The sequence below is a fragment of a genome, unplaced genomic scaffold, assembly GCF_019419815.1.
Source record: "Pyrus x bretschneideri cultivar Hongxiangsu unplaced genomic scaffold, Pyrus_bretschneideri_v1 Contig8, whole genome shotgun sequence".
In the NCBI taxonomy this organism is placed as follows: Eukaryota; Viridiplantae; Streptophyta; class Magnoliopsida; order Rosales; family Rosaceae; genus Pyrus; species Pyrus x bretschneideri.
In genome coordinates this window covers 10475874-10494561 of record NW_025999820.1, presented here as the reverse complement: position 1 = coordinate 10494561, position 18688 = coordinate 10475874, and the positions used below count along the sequence as shown (strand labels likewise).

At 36.5% G+C, this 18688-nt stretch overlaps 4 protein-coding genes across 8 annotated transcripts; all 4 read right to left on the bottom strand.

Annotated features, from left to right (window-relative positions):
- Positions 1 to 352: 352 nt before the first annotated feature.
- LOC103951937 lies at positions 353 to 4138 on the bottom strand. 3 transcript variants are annotated; one of them, XM_048575356.1, is made up of 10 exons: positions 3885 to 4138; positions 2771 to 2999; positions 2263 to 2473; positions 2099 to 2151; positions 1613 to 1649; positions 1463 to 1528; positions 1209 to 1313; positions 948 to 1101; positions 752 to 831; positions 353 to 648 (listed from the first exon to the last, which is right to left on the bottom strand). In XM_048575356.1, the coding sequence occupies exons 2-10, from the start codon at positions 2863 to 2865 to the stop codon at positions 532 to 534; spliced, it is 918 nt and encodes a 305-aa protein (XP_048431313.1). In that variant the 5' UTR covers positions 2866 to 2999; positions 3885 to 4138; the 3' UTR covers positions 353 to 531. The 3 variants fall into 3 exon arrangements, with proteins under 3 accessions (XP_048431313.1, XP_048431312.1, XP_048431311.1); XM_048575355.1 differs by having other exon boundaries at positions 2771 to 2985; XM_048575354.1 differs by having other exon boundaries at positions 2771 to 2982; positions 3885 to 4137.
- Positions 4139 to 4805: 667 nt separating this feature from the next.
- On the bottom strand, positions 4806 to 7311 carry LOC103929723. 3 transcript variants are annotated; one of them, XM_048575287.1, is made up of 5 exons: positions 6980 to 7311; positions 6244 to 6396; positions 5798 to 5976; positions 5422 to 5545; positions 4806 to 5103 (listed from the first exon to the last, which is right to left on the bottom strand). In XM_048575287.1, the coding sequence occupies exons 1-5, from the start codon at positions 7109 to 7111 to the stop codon at positions 5038 to 5040; spliced, it is 654 nt and encodes a 217-aa protein (XP_048431244.1). In that variant the 5' UTR covers positions 7112 to 7311; the 3' UTR covers positions 4806 to 5037. The 3 variants fall into 3 exon arrangements, with proteins under 3 accessions (XP_048431244.1, XP_048431242.1, XP_048431243.1); XM_048575285.1 differs by having other exon boundaries at positions 4806 to 5106; positions 6980 to 7308; XM_048575286.1 differs by having other exon boundaries at positions 4806 to 5106; positions 5798 to 5973; positions 6980 to 7302.
- Positions 7312 to 9733: 2422 nt separating this feature from the next.
- Positions 9734 to 10681, bottom strand: LOC103929732. The gene has a single exon (XM_009338958.2). The coding sequence runs from the start codon at positions 10679 to 10681 to the stop codon at positions 9734 to 9736; it is 948 nt and encodes a 315-aa protein (XP_009337233.2).
- Positions 10682 to 15029: 4348 nt separating this feature from the next.
- LOC103929721 lies at positions 15030 to 17439 on the bottom strand. The gene is made up of 2 exons (XM_009338949.3): positions 17069 to 17439; positions 15030 to 15698 (listed from the first exon to the last, which is right to left on the bottom strand). Exons 1-2 carry the CDS (start codon positions 17365 to 17367, stop codon positions 15251 to 15253), a joined length of 747 nt encoding a protein of 248 aa, XP_009337224.2. The 5' UTR covers positions 17368 to 17439; the 3' UTR covers positions 15030 to 15250.
- Positions 17440 to 18688: the final 1249 nt, after the last annotated feature.

Sequence of the window (18688 nt, the reverse complement as noted above, 5' to 3'; positions counted from 1 at the left end):
ATGGATCCGGCATCTTTTCCCCCCTAAAACCCTAGCTTGTCTGGAAAATCTGGCAAATAATTGTATCAAGTTATGTTGTACGTGTATCTTTCAAAAACCATAGATTAATGTCTCCTTAATCTCCTCGTAATCTCCTCGAATACTTAGACTCGTAATCTCCTCGAATACTTAGACTGGTTCAGATAAACCTTCGAGGAGATTAAGGAGACAATCAATGGCATTCCCAAACAGTGAATTCTCACAATTTCTATGTAATATTAAATTTGTCGGAGAAGCTAGAACAACAATAATTTCTTGAAAGCAGATACTAGAGAGAGAGAGAGAGAGAGAGAGAGAGAGAGAGAGAGAGAGAGAGAGTGAATATCGTGTTTCATTGACAATATTTGTTGAACAAGGAAGTACAATCTATACCAAGAACCTTGCAGGGTCCCTTTTGACACCAGGACTTTGCGCGGGAAGTGAAATTTCGGATTTTGACCTAACTTCACGTAACCTGTACACACATTTGTATTCTTCTACTGTAATTTTCTTTTAACTCCTAAAGAATGAAATACAATTCATGAACTTCTGTTGAATCGGCTTTCGGGTCTTGAAACAAAGCAAGTAAGTCTGCTCCTCTGACAATTGAGAGTTCGCCATTTCGATGATCTGACAATAACAAATATCTGCATCATTCCTCCTTGTCCTAAATATAAAAACTAGAGATCATATGCTATAACTGCGAACTACAAATGCACAACCAAGATAATACCTCAAAGCCCATCTTTCGGTACAGTTCCTGGGCGGGTTTGTTCTTTCTATCCACATGCACATATATCTGTTCCACATTAGCTACATTTAAACAGAAAAAGAAAGGGAATGAGAAGACTCAGAAGAGGAATTCAAGTGCGCCATAGTCAGACATTTCTATAATCCCAGAGAACAGTTCATGCAGTATTTCATCTTACCATTTAACATTGCGGATCTAATAGCAAACTGTAGCATATTGCTTGCAATACCCTGTCGTCGTGCTGCTTTGGCCACACATAAGTTTGAAATATAACCATATTTACTTGATTGTGTCCTGTTGGTACTGCAAAAGAGAGGAGCTTTTACCCGTTCCTGCAACAGAGATTAATCTCATGGTCAGTTCGGCAAAGCCAATAACTGGATAGACCGGTAGATACAAATGCAGTAGGGTCTTTAGTTTTTAAACAAGATGTTTGTACCCCTGGAAAGGTCTCTCCATCCAACAAGTACCGAATGCTCAAATCAAGTGTTCCAACCACACTTTTCACAACAGTGCGTTTCACATTCTTTGTGTCCTTCTTCACCTGACAAATTCGAAAGCAAACAGTCACCATCAATGGTATATTTTTATAGACTGGGAACTTTAGCTAAATATAACATGCCCTAATGCAAAGAAGGGTTTTCTGAGTTCAAACTAACAAACCAGAAACACGCTCATTCAAATATGTCATACCGTAACAATGCATGTGCATATCTGCCCATTCTGCCCCTTTGCCCGTCCTTTTATAGCAGTGAATGCCTAAAAAGATAAAAAGTATAATTCAGAATTTTATTTGAGACATTCCATTTACACAGAATGGAAATGCAAATGAATCTTCCCTACCCGGTCTGCAAATTTCCTTTTGTTACTTTCAGCAAATCTGTGTCAATCAAGCGTAGCTAGAATCAGCAGTGTCCAACCCTCCATTTGATTGATTAAAAAAAAAAAAACAACTTAACAGACGCTTGAAGCCCACGAAAGACTGCACATGCAGAGGGAATTCCACCACTGGTAGGATCCAGCCATGGGGGTAATTCTCTAGAAGTCTTGATTGATTCAGAACTAGAAGTTCTGAACCTTTCCTTATTCCCTTGTTTTATCTATCACCTTGATTGCCAGCTTTTGTTAAAAGGGCAGGACTATTCCTCTGCATGTATGCTCTATATGATGACTTCAGATGGTCTAGACCATTTAGTCGGCCTACCTATGATAGGAACTTTATGTTCCCCATTTATTTAGAGTAGTTTGATTAACAAAGACCAAAGGCAAGGAGACACAGTCAGACAGACAGAGGGAAGTCTGAAAGTAATAAAGAACAACAGTACCCACCGGTCATTTTTTCGCTCCTCCCAGTGACTTTCTGCACGTAGCCATGCTGCTGTCTGCCACAAACCCAAAAGCACCAAAAAACCAAATATTATTCGTGGGCACAAATAACTTACACTTAGAAATTTCGTGGCCAAGATGTGATCATCTAGAGAGTGATCACTTACCCAGTATTCTTCATCCAGTGTGGCCTCTCGTGCAACAAATTGTCCAAATTCAAACTTTTGCTCTTGATCTAAATCTTCATCTGATGGCTGCAGCCGGTCAAATTGCAGATCAGGATGCTTTGATGGTTCACAGTGAGGACTAGTTTGTGTTGGAAGCTCTACTGAAAGTTCTTCCATCTTCCTTGGATGAGAGGAATTTGAATCCCTTTTCCTGTTCATTTGGTAATGAAATAAGATAATGAAAGATATGTACCGCTGCTAATATACTAAATTTCAACTAACTATAACTTATGAGGAGAGGTTTACTTGAATTAGAGTACTGCATAAGAAACAAAACTAACTGGCTAGATCAAATAAAACTAAAGAATTTCCATATAGGACATTAGCACACAAAAAAAGAAAACCATCACGAATACAGTACAGTAAGAATTTAAGAATACAAATTACAACAGAAAGTAAATGAACTAACCCAATATCAATCGAAATATAAATTGTAACTCACACGTACCAAGTGGCATTGATCCTGAGAAACTTTTGATGACTTCTGCATTTGACATGGGGAAATCTCAACAGCACAGGCTTGTCAATTGAAATCGTCAACATCAGAACAGTTCTTCCTCTGGAATTGACTTTCACAGAGAGAGATGCTTCTTAGAGAAATGCCTTATGTCACAAAGTTGGTGACAATCATTCCCGGCATGTGAAACGGTTGTTTGATCCCTGCTGGATGTGGCTGTCTATTAGAACAAAAGCAAATAATTTCAAGAAACATGACTGCGGATATAACACCAGTTATAACTACCTAGCTGTCAAGCCCGGGGCAGTAAATAGTGGATAAGACAAAGATGACACCATGTAGGCTTGAGTCTGTTGATTTATTAATGAAAAAGAACAATCTATCAAAAAGTGCCTAAACAACGTTAGTTAAAATACCATTCTTGTGACTTCACCGGTACACAATTATTACCACATCATACGGGACCACGAAATCTGGACCTCCAGCACTGAAGAGGAACCCAAACTCAAAAGTGGTCCTTAAAAAAACGGCCATAAGCGGTTACTCGGAAGGAGAGTGACTGTCTATCTGGTGAAGGAAACAAGAAGTGGGTATGCAGCAAATACAAAGGTTGGTGGACAAAAGCAGGGGCATCTCTAAATGTTCACAACAAGTTGATATCATTGAAACCTCATTCTTTTATTCTTTTTTATTTCAATTTTTTCTATTAATACCAATTATTTCCTAAAATAAACAAAAACAAAAATGGTAATCAAAATCTTGGCCAAAGATTTTGTTGAGATTAGTTAGTGGATAATTAGCATAACATGCTCTTAATGGTGGATAATTAGCATAATAATTACTGAGGACCACTCAGAAAATATTATCCAAAAAAATAATTTACCAAATTTGGGGGCTTGAAACAGTCGCCATTGTCGTTGGGGAAAGAGGGAAACAGTCGCCTTGTCGACTGAGTCGACTCGGAGGAGTTATTCCCAACCTACTCCCTTACAGTTAAACGCCAGAATTTCGACGGAATCAAGAAAGCCAAGGGTTTCGCGCCATTGAAACGCACAAACTCGCATGCAATTTCAAAGTAAAGAAGAACAAGAAAAAGAAAGCTTACTCAATTTCTTGGTGGCAAAGAATCAAAGCTTCGCGTCGTTGGCGATGGACTTGTACGGCGATTACATGCAAAAGCGCGGGCTTTTTGGCTCGTCTGCGGTTGAAATGGATTGATACTTTGGGGCGGAGGTCACGGTGGTTTGCGGTGGCGCTGTGGGCAACGGTTACGGCGCGCTTGGATTTTGGGGGGGCGAAAAAGTGGAAAGCATTTTGCTTTGAAGGCGCGCACAGCGATCAGTCGATGACCGAATTTACAAGGCGAAGGCGCTTTGATGTCGTATAACTGTGGGCCCTTTGATGATTAAGAACAACGTGAGCCGTTGGATCATTTAATGCGTAGTTGGCGTTTTCGTTTTCCCTTTCATTTTGCGCGGTTCGGTCTAACTGACACTGAACGTTCTTTTTTGCAAACATTTTCCTTCTTCCTTTGTTGAAAATTGTAATTTTCTAATTATTTCTTTTTAAATCCTTTCGTTTTATTTTACTCCAGAGAAAAACCTTTTACAACTCAAAAATCACTGTTAGATTTTTCATAAATAGTTCAAAACATGTCGTTAAAGCAATGTTTAAAATATCGATAGAAGTAGAATTAGCGATATGCAAATTTATGAAAATATCGATGAATGTATATTGATATCGACAATGGTTGCTTTTCAAGAATTTATGGAAATTTGCAATCGTTAGGTATATCAACTCATCTAGATTTAGTTGAAATTAGAGAAAAAAATTCAAACAGTTGACATCCTCAATGTGTTCCGACAAATTTTTTGTAATCAATCAGTAAATGTGGTCGATATTTATTGATTTTCCTATATCGCACCAATACGAGGTGAAGTTCGCCGATACATAAACTACGGACGAAAACTTTGTTCTAATACTCCATTTCAATGTAAAGGATCGGTAGCAGCACCCAGCAAGAAGATGGAGAACGAGGTGAACATTGCGTTAGGTAGAAATTTAAACATCATTTACACGACGCCAAACAACAAAAGTAGAAAAAACCGTGATCTGATTTGCAAGCATGCTCAGCTCAAGGACACAACAGCATGTACAATTACTTGTGCAAATCTGCAGCGTCCTCTTATCCATCGATCCACACAGAAAGGCCATTGTGTGACGAAACATTAACAAACCCGTTTGCGCGAAAAGTCGCTTCATTTTAAGGGATCCGAAGGACTGGAATAAGAAATTACATCCGTTTCAGGTCTCTGCTGCTGTTCCTGCTGAAGAACAAAGCGACGTAAACTCAGTCTAATCACAAAGTCACAAAGTCATCTAATCCGTCCCCATCAAGGTGCAAATACCATTAGAGATTCTGAAAAATCTAAAACTACTACAAAAGGCAAGTTTGTGAATTCAGCAAGCACGGAATGAGGCACAAATTTTCACCTTAGATCAGCATGTTCTACAGACTCTAGGATGTGTGGAGTATGTGGGTGACAACGCAGAAAATAAGAACAAAATGTACACCAGTAAGAGCTAGGAAATCGAGTACACTTTCAAAAGCGAGTTTTCATGTGTAAATTCAACAGTCGTACCTTGTCTTTGGACTTGTATAAATTGTAGATATCGGTGTAGTTTACGATGGCCTCAACTCTATCTAGTGATGCTTGCAACTTTCCCGAGTTCATGTTGAACCACGGTTCACCAGTACCCAACGCCCTAATCAATTCAAGGTTTCGACCATGAGCCATAACTACTCACAATCAAATAAGTAGTTGAAACAGAAACAAGAACAAAACCGCATGTAATTTGAAGAAAAATAATTCGAAAACTAAACAATAAGAGACGGTAAAACCTTAACAGATATGAAAAATAAATAATGATAAGGAGCTAACTTGAAAGCACACTACAAGAGATAGTACTTTGAATTATCTCTACTGCCATAAATGCATACAAGACTAAGGAACTTGCCCGGTAATTTCAGGAAGAACATAATCCGCCCTCCACCCAAAGCGCAAATCCACACCAGGGACCAAGCCAACCGATGTCTTATTCCTGATCCGAGATATGCCATCTCCACCAAAACAAGTAGTAAGTTTCCATTTCCACCCGGTTGCATTGATTTGAAAATTATGGCCTATGCCAACCTGCTTTTTCCAACATTTTGTAACGTTAATACTACGATACTTGAAGAAATATGAGCTCAGTCCAGGCGGCGGGGGGGGGGGGGGGGGGGGGGGCACATACGCAGAATACATGATTGTTCAAGCTAAAACATTATGAATTCCTAGTAAGTCTGGCATACGTTAATCCAAGTGTGCTTGAGATGGTGCAAAGGATCCGAAATTATACACTTCAATAGTGCAGGAAAGTGGAGCGGGGAGTTGAATAAAAAAGAAGATTGTAAAGCATCAAACCTGAAGATTTAGATATCCAGTTAGAGGAATCTTTTTTGAAAGAACACGAACATCCTGATGGATAGGCTCGTAGATGAACTTCCACATCCGTTCAGGAGCCAACGGCTTCAATATAATCTTTCCTTGAAACTCATTGATTGGAGCATTATAAAACTGAACCAAATCGATGATCTCAACAAATCAAAATTCGGAAGTACTCAATACGGATTAATAAACAAACCTAAGACTCATAGAAGCTTATGTTCCACAATGTATACAGTAAACATAAACAACTGCAGCCAATCTTCATGAAAATTTGAACCAATATAAACACATAGAAATTCAGTATTCTCATCGATTGTTTAGGAACCGTTTGATAACCATTTCTCTGTCATCCCTCCCACCGCCCCCTCTGCACCTTTTTCGACCCTCTTTTCCTCCATCTACTTTCCCTATATCTCTACCCAATAAACCGAAAGTAAAAAACTAAAACCGGTATAGTTATCAGACGGTCCTCAATGTTTACAAACACAAAAGATAACGAATCTCTCCAATTCCAAACAAAAATTCAATCCAAAAAACCAATCTTTACAAACAGGACACTTCAACTTGTGACTAGCATGGAGTAACCCGAGTAATTCTTCATATTAACACAGAAAACAGAGGATTAAGCGTTGGATTATTAAAAAGTTCAAACCTTTTGAACTGGGAAGGTAAGAAAACAGTTAAAACTCTTGAAGAAATTGAAATTTCATACCTCCAGATTGAGGCCGACCCTTAAATCCTTCACTTCTTTCCGGAACTTGAAAAATAACTCCGACGGTATCAAATTTACACTGTAAAGTTCTTCGCACAAAGTTGGTTCTTCCCCACTCGAACCCCAATCCATTTTTTTGATGAATTCAGAGCCGTGAACTGTACGGACGAGGCTTTGGAGCAGTCGCTCTCTGCTTCTTCAGTGTGGGAGGAGACGAGAGGGAGAGGAGAGCAGGGAGGAGGTTGACGAAAATGCAGATGCGCCATTAAACTAGGAACGTTCTTTGGATAAGAGTGGAGGAAGGGAGGGTCCATTGGGCCATTGTCCACAAATCGTCAAATGAAAGATGGGATTCATTTTGATTAAAAGTTGCCCACCAAAAGCATCTACAATGTTTGGCCCACCAAACCTTCAAAGCTATTTTTTTATTCACAAACGATGTTGTACACAAAATTCATCTAAACTATAGGGAGAGTTATTCAAACTTGGATATCGACGAGGAAGAACACTGCTTTAACCAATTTAGTTGAATGCAAGTCTACAGTGATATTCTAGTTTATATTAATCAAAAAAGAAATGCTTAAGGAGACTCTCAAGTGGAACTCTTCATGGACTCGCAGTCACCTCACAGTTTAACCTTAAACCAACAAAATAAATAGGGGTGTGATATCCACACACCTTATTTTACTTCTCACACACCTTTTTAATTTTCGACCGTCGAATCAGATGAATTGAAGAAGATCAACAGACAGAAATTATCAAGGGCTGTATGAGAAGAAAAATGAGGTGTGTGGATAGCACATCCTAATAAATATTATGCAAAAAGTATGATGTGACAGAAAATCTATAGAGAATACCAATTTTGATAATCTCAATAGCATTTCTCTAATCAAAATTACAAGAAAAGTCAAACTCAAATGCATCAAGTTTACGATATCATAAATTCCGTATTTACAACAAATTTTGAGGACTTCAAGTTTATCTAATGGCATGATGATGAAGGCACATGATCCAAGTAGTGGCTTGGGTGTGCTACCTCTTCATTAAGATCCTACCCAAAATTTCAAAATTATTATGAAGCCATTACTAGTTATGAAGGATTAGCATTGTTTCATTCCAAGAGAAATACTAAGGTAACTCTCTTACAAAGAGATTTTTTTATGGACTCTTTATTATCTTATATTTTTAGTACAATATTTTTTAATATTGGCACAGAAATTAACGTTAACATGTAAGGTAACAAAGAGTTTATAGAAAGTCTCACTTTGAAGAGTCTCCTTAACATTTCTCTCATTCCAATTTGAAATTTGAAATTTGAAATTTGAAATTTTTGCTTAGACTATGACCTTCCAAGCTACAAAGTTAAATCAACCATTAAAAAGAATGACAAGTTAGCCTTGTTTTCTTAATCTTAACTAGCATATGGGCACACACAAAGTATATGAGAAAATTTTTTATTTTTTATTTTTGAAATAGAAGGAGAGAGGAAGAGAGTGATAAAGAATGTGGGAGTGGGAAGTTTTTAATTTTTTAATTTTTTTTATTATAATTAGAGATATGTTAGGATTACATGTAGGTGAGGCTTTGAAAAAAAAAATAACAAAATTTGGTTGTGTGAAATTACATTTTTGCCCCATATTTCTTATTCATGCTCTCTTTTAATTAGAGCGTTAAACATGTAATTTCATAGAATTTTGATTGACAATAAATGTTTTATTATTTAGTAGAGATTACAAACTAAATTTGGTTACATCAACCATGATTGTGTTTCACTTTCTTAAATCTTACTTAATTTCTCTTGGTCTTTTCCCTCAAAGAAAATAAGTATTTATATAGTCCTTTTTTTCCAAGGTAGTTTTTAGGGTTTTGCTTATTACACAAACGAGTTGTCCAAATATTTTCCTTTTATTTGGTTTGTACATTGATCACTTGTCACATTTTCGTGATAAAGTAAATTTGAAGACATTAATTTCTTCAACCTTTGACAATAGTTGGGTCGCATTTCTATCAATGAGATTATGATATCTACACTATAATTATGATATTTAAACGTTGAAAGCCTCTTCAAAAACAATCCTCTAACTTCGCCGTTCTTCATATACAACAATGTAACACTTTATGTTCTTAACGTTATGCTTAATCATGTAATACAAACGCGTCTAGGTTAACACGTGCACCACGACAATGTAGCACTTTATGTTCTTGACATCGTCCATATAATTAAACGTGTTTATACTCATGTAATACAAACTAGACACGTGGCACGGTCCGAATTAAAGATTAATTTGCCGAGTCTAAAAATAATGATGCATATATTATGTTCCTATCAATTTTATCGGTTAACAACGTGGCTAAACCCCCAATTATATTCCTATCATTTGTTAAACGAAGATCTTCTTCAAATAATATCCTATGTAATACGTATGCATATATTATGTTCCTATCAATTATCTTCACTCCATCTGTTATAATTTTTTATTCATCTTATATTGATTTAACTTTTATATTTTATCATTAAGGAAGTGATTTTACACCATTTTAGCTTTTCAGACACTCATCTTCGTTTATGATCATCGAATTTATAAATCAAACGAAATCAACAAATATATTAACATGAGTGTGTAAAGATCACTTTCCTTACTATTAATTGAAAAGAAAGAAAAAAAGACAATAAAGATTGCAAAATTAAAAGGCTATAAAGGTTGACACAGAGTTCCAAACTTTCATTTATTTCATCAAACTTTCAACATACAATTACAAAAGTCCACCACCTTCACCAACTCTTGCCCCAAAAGGAGCAATTGGTGGAAGCAACGATCGTGTCCTTCTCGGCTCATATCTCCTCACCCAAATGTGTTTTCCATTGATTGTAAACTTTGCCTTCCTCATCCCATTGAGTATGGCCTCGATCGTCGCCGGACTGTGGAAGACAATTTTCGCAAACAGTGACTGCTCGTGTGGCTGCACCTCCTGCATTTGCAGCGACTCGATTCTAGCCCCGAAAGTCATTGTGAAAAACTGCCTCACTTCCGATTCCTGCACCGGGTACCCTTTCGAGAACGTGACAAACATCGTCCTGTCGTGTGGTGGTGCCACCTCGTTCCTCATCTGCAGAGGTTGCTGCTGCTGCAGATATGGCTGCTCATTATTTGAAAGAGAAAATGGGAATAAAGACGAAGACGATGGTTGTTGGGATGCTAACGAAGAAGATGATCGTTGTGATGGTAACACCACGTTGCGGTGATCCACAGAATTCTGAGCGAAATTCCGCTCCATTGTCTTCTGCATGATGTCGTCGAAAGCCGGGAGGCAGACCTCGTTGACGGCCTTGGTGACGCCGCGAGCCGCTGCATCCCGGTTCTCGTGGAAAAACTGGACTGAGATTTCTTTCTCTAGAAAGCTTTGCATGAGTGGGATGTCCGTCTGCTCAGAGGAGAGAGAGAAATGGGTCCCGTTGATGAGGCCGAGACAGGTGACGGCCTCGTCAGCGAGCTCGTTGATCAAAATGTAGGGCAAAGAGAGCATCTTTTTCACCACATTCTTGAACCCATCTCTCTCCAGCCAGAGCCACAGGGCCAGAACCTGCATGGACTCCAGTGGGTCCCGGAAGAGCTTCAGCACCAGAATCGTGTACAGACTTCTGTCGACGTTGTGAAACTGTTTGAAGTTCTCCTCTGTGAAAAGCGAATAACTCGAAGCCATGTCTTTCCGCAGCTCCAAAACTTCAAAAGCTGCCACCTTTTTGGTCGGAAAAACACAAAGGTTACTACAAAATACCCAGAAAAGAAAAATTAAAAAAGATAGAAACATAAAAGTGAAAAATCAGATGAAAAAAAAGAAACCCAGAAAGGAAAAATTGAAAAATACGAGATTTCCAAGATAAAAAGCGAACCTTCTGAAGCTGTTTTGTTCTTCTGCTGGGAGGGGTTTTTTATTTTGTGTTTGTTTTCTCTCACAGCCGAAGGCACCCAGAAGATTGAAAGAGGAGTGAGACTGGCAGTCCAGAAATTCGAAACCGATGCTGAGGTGCTGACACAATGTTGGTGTTCTTATCAAAATTTCAGAGGATATTGTTTGTTTTAGAGATGACTTTTAAGCAAGAAATAATTAATGCAAAAACAAAAAATGTATGTTTGCTTCCAACTTGTTTTATGGAATTGTTGCCTGGTGTCATTAAATCTCTCTGCTTTTCCCCTCCTTCTGAGAAAATTGTATTTGCGTTATCAATCCTTTTTTTTTTTTGTTTGTATATATATTTGTTCATCTGGAAATTTTGCGGATGTTTGGCCAGCCAATGGGTGGCTTTATCAGTAAGTAGGGTTTTTATCGTGGGTGCCTTATCTTGGAAAAAGTAGGGTGTAATTGCTAGATTAAATCGTATAGAAAATTAAGAAATGATTCATGCAATTATATATCAAGGTAATGCATACACATGAGTAATTAATGTTGAATGAACACGACGTAATGGATTAGAAAACCTGAAAATTGGTCAAGGCATATATGTCCTTTAAGACAAGTTTACGCCTCACCTGAAAATTGATAACACTTGTCTCTCAGGATACAACGAACACGTTCGTGTAATAATAGCACTTCAAATCACAGGACTCCAATGAACCACAATTGTGTTGAAAACTCTCTGATATAAACTCAATGAGACATTCTAATATTTAGTGCACTATATTTATGATTATATGTACGATAAAAAAATATAAAATTATGGGAGCTTCTCTATTTATAAAATTGAGGTACCTCTTTAGAAAACATGTGACTATTCAGAAAAGGTTAAAAATTGTAACTCTTCATTTGATTAGATATATCGTTCTACCAAAAGACACCACTTCTAATTTACATTCGATTAATAAATTTAATATAATAATTGGCGGATTGCCTTGATTGCTGCAGCTTTTTCTCTGTTTTCCGTAAAACGGCTCTGCATGAATCTCAACACTCAGCGACCGGTGTGTTTCATGCATTTTCTGCGTTTTCCTCTGCTGCAGAAGAAACGGCACAAGAATTAATTGAGAGATGTTAGTTGAAAATTGCTGAAATTTGTAGTGCTTAGAGTAAGTAATTGTTTAAAATTGAGGTCTAATTGTTAACTTCAAAGAATATAATGCTAAACATTGGGCAGAAGAACCTGAAATTTGCCCTTCGAAGGTGCCTCAAGGTTTGTGTTGGCAGATGCCTCTCCACGACGTCCTTTCTATAAGAGGAAGTCGAACTCCAGTATTCCACAAAGAACAATGAACCATAAAGTGTTTGATCACTCTCATAGACACTAGAAAATTTCGTAGTGTGCTGGAAAATTTAGCAAGTTGGCAGTTTGATTTGTTTTATATGAGAAATTTTTCAGTGCTCTAAAAATACGATACCCTACACCGAGTGTTATAAAACAAGTTGACACTTGATGCATCGTGCTGTATTCTTGGCAATGAAAAATCTCTTCTTTGTATTAGGGCATTGTTTTCTAGTAGGATGAGGATTATGACTTCTTTCCTATTTTTTTGGGCTTTTATACTAACTTAGCAGGAGAAATTAAGTCTTGATGAGATGTAGTCTTCTTGTAGCGTGTTTACGAAATTGGAATGAAGGTAGAATAATAAGAATTAAATTCTTCCCCGAGTGATTTCTGCAATTACCAAATTTTGGTAATGAAAATATTATTTGTCTCCATCCAAAATCAGTAACCAGCCTCTTAAGAGCACCCAAAGGATGTTAAAATTTTCATATAAGCTATAACAGTAAAAAAAAAAAAAAAAAAACAGCACTAATTGTTTCCAACCGAAATTTCAAATCTTATGTGGCATAACATGGAATGGTAGCAAAGGAGTTTGGTGTCAAATTTGACAGTAGTTTCAAATTGTTTTTTTACTAATTATTAAATGTCTTTTATTATTATTTTAATATCATTTAATACTTGATTGTTAAACAGTAGAGTTGCAAGGAAGTTGAGAAGGCGCGTACACACAAACGCGCCGAAGCCGAGGAAGACGAAGACGAAGACAGCAGAAAATCTCGCAGGTGACTTCGTAAATGGCCGCAACAATAAGATAGCTTCGGAGAAGGGACTGTACAAGCACCTCTGCATGCTGTCGTTCTCTCTTTTATCTTCTCTGCAAACTCTCTTAATTACTCTTTTGCCCTCCCTCTTATTCTCTGAGAAACATGATTCTTATCCAAAGTTGGAATCAGATTCCAGGGATTTGATCAACTGGGTAAGTGGAGCAACTTGTTTCCTAACATGGGTCGGGTTTAGTTTTGGTTGGTTGAAGCTGTATGAAGCAGATGAAGTTGGCGCATTTGGTTTGGAGCTAATGGAAAAAAGGTTGAGTTTTTATTGGGTAATTGTGTGTGGAATTTGAAATAATACCAGAAGAAGTGGAAGGAGGAGGCAGAGAACTTGCCTAAGAAAATGAAATGAGATCTGGTCTTGTAGATCGTGAGGAGTGAGAGAACTTGCCTAGACGGAAATTAAGAAGAAAAAAAATAATGTAATAAAATAATAGTTTAATTTGACATATCGGGCAGAGATTAAAATATGAAAATATGTCAAAATGCTACATAAGCTGTTAAATTTAAATTTTAAATTCAAAATTTGACATCTCCTTTGAATATGGTCTAATATTCCAAGAATCCAAGTGATTCCCCAGTTTAGGGATGTTGTTTATGTTTACTGATAGGATAAAGATTAGGATTCCTTTCCTATTTTGAACTATATATTACTTTCCAGTTTATATCACAATTAGGCCTTTAAAATTACAGCTCTTGTAACTCACTAAGAGAAATTAAGTCTTGACAAGATGTACTATTTTCGTTATATAGCCGTCTTAGCAAATTGTTATGGATAATACCTGTAACTCTGATAAGAGAATGAACAATATTCACAATCCAAAACACATTATACACACTTTGCAAATAACGTATTTTCACTGTATAAATCTTGTAATCGGAACAATTCAATTTCTTAACATTCATTTAAAGATCATCTGTATAAAAAAAATTATTCGAATCGGAAAATGTTTATACATTCAAGTATATTAAAGAAATTGATAATAAGTACTAAATAACATATTCATGATGAACTATTAATTTATATACATTATTGACTCCATAAATATACAATATTCGCAAATTGGAAAATATGTGTATTTTTCCTATGAGAAGATGCACATATTGACCAATTTTTATTTTTTTTTCTTTATTTTATGTCAACACAACTCGGAAGTTGCGATCAACTTTTCCTCTTTATTTTCACATCCCTTGATCTACCAGTATTAAAATGCACTATTTGATTATATTTCCACCGATGGAATTGAATTATTATTGAGAACTTTAACGAAAAACTTCTGGTACTGTTTATTTTAACAAAAAATTATATTTTTATACTAAAAAGTCAATCATATTACTATTTACTTTACCTTTTATTTTGTCCTTATCGTTAAAACTCAAAGTTTTTAAACCTTTTTCATTAGTTTTCCTATTATTATTCCTGTCATGAAATTCGTTTCCAATTTAGAAAGGAAAATACCCATTCAAAACGTCGTCGCCCTTCTGAATTCTAACTGTATTTTCCATCTCAGTGCATGTACACAAGCGGCCTAACCTTTTGAGAACGTTAATGAATTGTTACTCCACGATTTTTTCGGAATGTCAATAATATCTCTGAAGAACCAAGCCATTCTTCAAGCATTTCGTAACCAGGATGATTATTTTTGAGTACCAATAACATTTCTGAAAACTATGTCGTTCTTCGAGCATTTCAAGCTGTATGTCGTTCCTCAAGCATTTCGTAACTAGGATAATTATTTTCAAGTACCAATAACATCTCTGAAAACTATGTCGTTCTTCGAGCATTTCAAGCTGCAAGTGTCCAAGCATTCACTTACAGCGACCTTCCTCTGTCTCGGGGTGCCTAAGTATCAATTCACAAGCCTTTCCCAGGACAAGCACTGAACTGAACAACTGAATTGGATTGCGGCATATAAGGAAAAGATAAATCAACTTTGTCAATAAATTTTCTTGTCTATAAAAGATGGAAAACATTTCCAAATTCGGAAACAGAAACATAAAATTGATGCTTGTATGATACAAAGGACCCATTATAGTCATCGCATAACAACTAAATCATATACGTAGAGAATACACGGGCATGCGGATTCAACTACAGTGGAAAACCCCAGGAGAAAACTTAAAACATGACCAACATTCTTCCAGAATCGTGAAAACGAAACAGAAGCTAAAACGTCAATGTAGATTGTTGTCCTCCCCGCTTCAAACTCCCATGCCAGTTATGTCAGGTGTTTCTGCAGCGATGCACTGCAGATCAGAAAGAGAGAACGATCTCCAAGGAGAACTGCGTCGAGGAAGAGGTGGTGATGGTTCTTTATCAGGTGATCGTCTACCATGTGGAGGCAGAGGTGGAAGACAGGAAGAAGGTGATGGTGAAATTGAGTTGGATCCCTCCCCATTGCTATAGCTAGGGGAGCGGCTCAAAGTCTCCCCAATAAGAAACGATGCTCGACTAGAGTTAGCAGCTGGTCTCTTTGATAAGTCATTGCAGTTTTTATCCTGAAAATAATTCTGGGCTAATACATTCTTGCGCTTCTTGGTATAACGATTTTTTGGCTTTGCAAGCTCCTTGACAGAAGAAACAGAAGAGAGATCTGCTAGGCTTGTGAAGGACTTTGATTTACCGCTATAAAACTTGGATATACCTCTCCTGAAATGTTAGAGAAGACATTATAAATATATCACAAATCAAATGCATGAAAAACATAAGATAATACACGTAAGTACAGTTTTTGAGCTTGTAGATTGTACTTAATGATCTTAAAGATTCATCTAATCCAACCATAATGGCTAAATATTGCCACAAACAAAATTTGATTCTCGCATGACGCAAAACAACTAAGTCACAAAAACTTGCACAAGGCATGGAGGGAGTGTGAAGTGCCTTCCTTTCGAGGCTTTCTGAACAATACTTTTAACCATCAAGACATTTTTATAACAATCGATCCCACCCCCTTGTTTGTTTCAACCTAATTCATTCAACCATTAAGACATTTTTTAACCATTAACTTATCAACTTCCTAATAAGACTGTCGAGAACTCAATTTTCCTCTTTCATCAAAGATTGAACATTAATTCAGGCTTGCGTGTCAATAAACTTCAAGAAAATAAAATAGATAACTACAAGCTTATTAGCTTACATGACAAAAACAGTATAAGAACTATACTATGATTGCATCGCCAGCACACCACGACACTCTCAAAGTTTTCCTAAATGCTCTGCTGGTTGCTGAGAAGACCAGATAAGGTAGAAAAATAAATTTCAAACATGTTTCATCACCAGAGGATCATAAAGACCAAAAGGAAGAAAACAATGAAGTGAAAACAAACAAGAACAAACAAAAATCCGAATGAGAATTAGACATTGCCAACTGACTTCCCTTTTCAATATTCAAACAACAAGAGCATCCACAAAGCCTGAACATTTAATATTCTTTCATTTCCTCTAGTTTCACGAAACCATACAAGCATACAAAAAAAATCCAAATCTCAGAGAAAGGAGTGAGCCTTTAATCTTAATTTCTTAGAACAATAGTTGGAAATCCACCCAGTTGTGATTAACGAATCCTAATCACGTCATCGTCAGTAGTGTTCATTTTATTGCCATTCAATCTAAATAGTTTCTTTCCATTATTTCTTGTTTAGTTTGCATCCTTTGTAGTTTCTGCAAATTACTGAATCATTAACTAACAAAGCCACCTGCTAATAACTTTCAAGCTCTAATTTTTTTGCAGGAAAAAGCAATAATATGCTCAAAAAACAATCAAAGCATCAAACTTTATCCAAAATTACCATAACCCAACTTGCTAATTCCATAAAACTACAACACCAACCAATCAAAATCCAGATTATATCAAAACCCAACTTGCTAGTTCAGTAAAACCACAACACTAACCAACCAAAATCTAAATTAAATCAAAACCCACCTTTCTAATTCACTAAAACTACAACACAAATAAATCAAAATCCAGATCATTCAAATCAAAAGTTCAAAACCACTAAAGGTACCAAGTAACATACTTGACAGGCAAAACCTCCTCGAGCTGGTCCATGGTGTCCAACGGTCCTTTAAGCGAGCTCTGCACCTCAGCCTCACCGGATTCCTCCCCCTCCGACGACCCATCGGACGAGTCGCTGTTCCTTCCAACTGAAGACGACGAGCTGCTGCAAGAGTCCTCCTGGTCAAGACGACGATCTTGAGCAAACCCTTTATTTTCCGACGAGTCGTGGATGGGGATGCAAGGCGCCCCGTGAATGAACCTGGGCCGTCGGATCATATCATTGCCGCCACCGCCGTTTCTCCGTAGAGCGATTGACATGATGGGGGCTGGTTCCGGGTTCAAAGTTGAGAGATTTTGGATAGAAGAAGAAAAGAGTGCGAATTTTGGATAGAATGAAAACAGCGAGAAGGGAAAGGACTGATATGAGATATTAATAGCTGGTGATCAGCACATGGGGTGGCGATGATTACGCCATTTTCTTATGTGTATATATACTCATAAATTAATCTCCATTATCCGAAAAAACAAAAGCTCATAAATTAATAATATGATCGGAGACGTATTATTATTATTATATAAATAAAGTGAGTGAAAAATATATTCTGAAGTGAGTTATATCAACTAGGTCATCCACATAATTTTTCATCTTGTGTTTGGATGTACATAAAATTTTCTTGATCAATTAGTCAGTCTACTTTGTCGAAAGAGTTTATGATTTCAATTTAACTCACATAACTTCAGAACAAAAATTATATATTTTATATTACGGAATTATTTGATATATGGTTAAATATATTTTCTAACACTACTAGAGTGATACGGATGGAAAATGATCCTCGTAGGATCCTTTTCTTGGAGATCTGGGGGATACCGTGATCGTGTTTGTTCATCGTATATAGTCAGGTCAGAAATCATTTGAAATTTAAAATTAAAAATTCAATATAAATAGTACTTAACGAAAATTGACGGCACGATGTACGATGAACGGACATGATCACGAAATTCTCCGAATCTCCATAACAACATTTTACACAAAGTTATCGAAGTGGTTATAAAATATTTGGATTTATAATAAATTTAAAACATGTGCATAATAAAAACACTTTTATCAAAAAATACTTATGAACATAAATGATTAACAATAAACTCACAAACAAGAGTTTTAATTATAATTTTTAGTTAAGTACACATACAACGCGTATGATAAAAGTAAATATGCTATTATTTGAGTAGATGAATAACGATATATTTTTCAATGTATCTGCAATAAAAAATAGAAAATCACATACTATTATACAATAAAGAAAAAGAATTCTTCTAATTATATAATAAATAACATGTATTATTTTATTCCGTATTACGAACACATTGAAAAATCTATCGTAGATAATGAAGAAGGAAAAAAAAGAGAATAAAGAAGTGAGGGCGAACCTTATCATGATTTGAAACATGGCATAAAATACGGGAATATGGAAGTATAGGTTTGTGGGGAATAGTAAACTAAGTTATCTGATTACATACTTATTTATCCACTTTTTTAATCTATTTCTCAAATATATTTTTTGGGTGATTGGGGTGCTTTTGGGTGTGGTGCACTCATGGTATGCTTTGTTGGGTTACGAAAATGTACAAGGATTTG

What these genes read in the sequence shown, in the direction of transcription:
- LOC103929732 (XM_009338958.2), bottom strand. Translation starts at nt 10,681, where the DNA reads ATGGCTTCGAGTTATTCGCTTTTCACAGAGGAGAACTTCAAACAGTTT.
- LOC103929721 (XM_009338949.3), bottom strand. Translation starts at nt 17,367, where the DNA reads ATGTCAATCGCTCTACGGAGAAACGGCGGTGGCGGCAATGATATGATC. An exon ending in GAGGAGGTTTTGCCTGTCAA is followed by an intron (nt 15,699 to 17,068) that starts GTATGTTACTTG and finishes CTAACATTTCAG; the next exon opens with GAGAGGTATATCCAAGTTTT.
- LOC103951937 (XM_048575356.1), bottom strand. Translation starts at nt 2,865, where the DNA reads ATGTTGACGATTTCAATTGACAAGCCTGTGCTGTTGAGATTTCCCCAT. An exon ending in CTCAGGATCAATGCCACTTG is followed by an intron (nt 2,474 to 2,770) that starts GTACGTGTGAGT and finishes CCAAATGAACAG; the next exon opens with GAAAAGGGATTCAAATTCCT. An exon ending in TAGATCCGCAATGTTAAATG is followed by an intron (nt 832 to 947) that starts GTAAGATGAAAT and finishes GTTTAAATGTAG; the next exon opens with CTAATGTGGAACAGATATAT.
- LOC103929723 (XM_048575285.1), bottom strand. Translation starts at nt 7,111, where the DNA reads ATGGATTGGGGTTCGAGTGGGGAAGAACCAACTTTGTGCGAAGAACTT. An exon ending in GTTCTTCCTGAAATTACCGG is followed by an intron (nt 5,546 to 5,797) that starts GCAAGTTCCTTA and finishes TGAATTGATTAG; the next exon opens with GGCGTTGGGTACTGGTGAAC. An exon ending in TATACAAGTCCAAAGACAAG is followed by an intron (nt 5,107 to 5,421) that starts GTACGACTGTTG and finishes TTTGTTCTTCAG; the next exon opens with CAGGAACAGCAGCAGAGACC.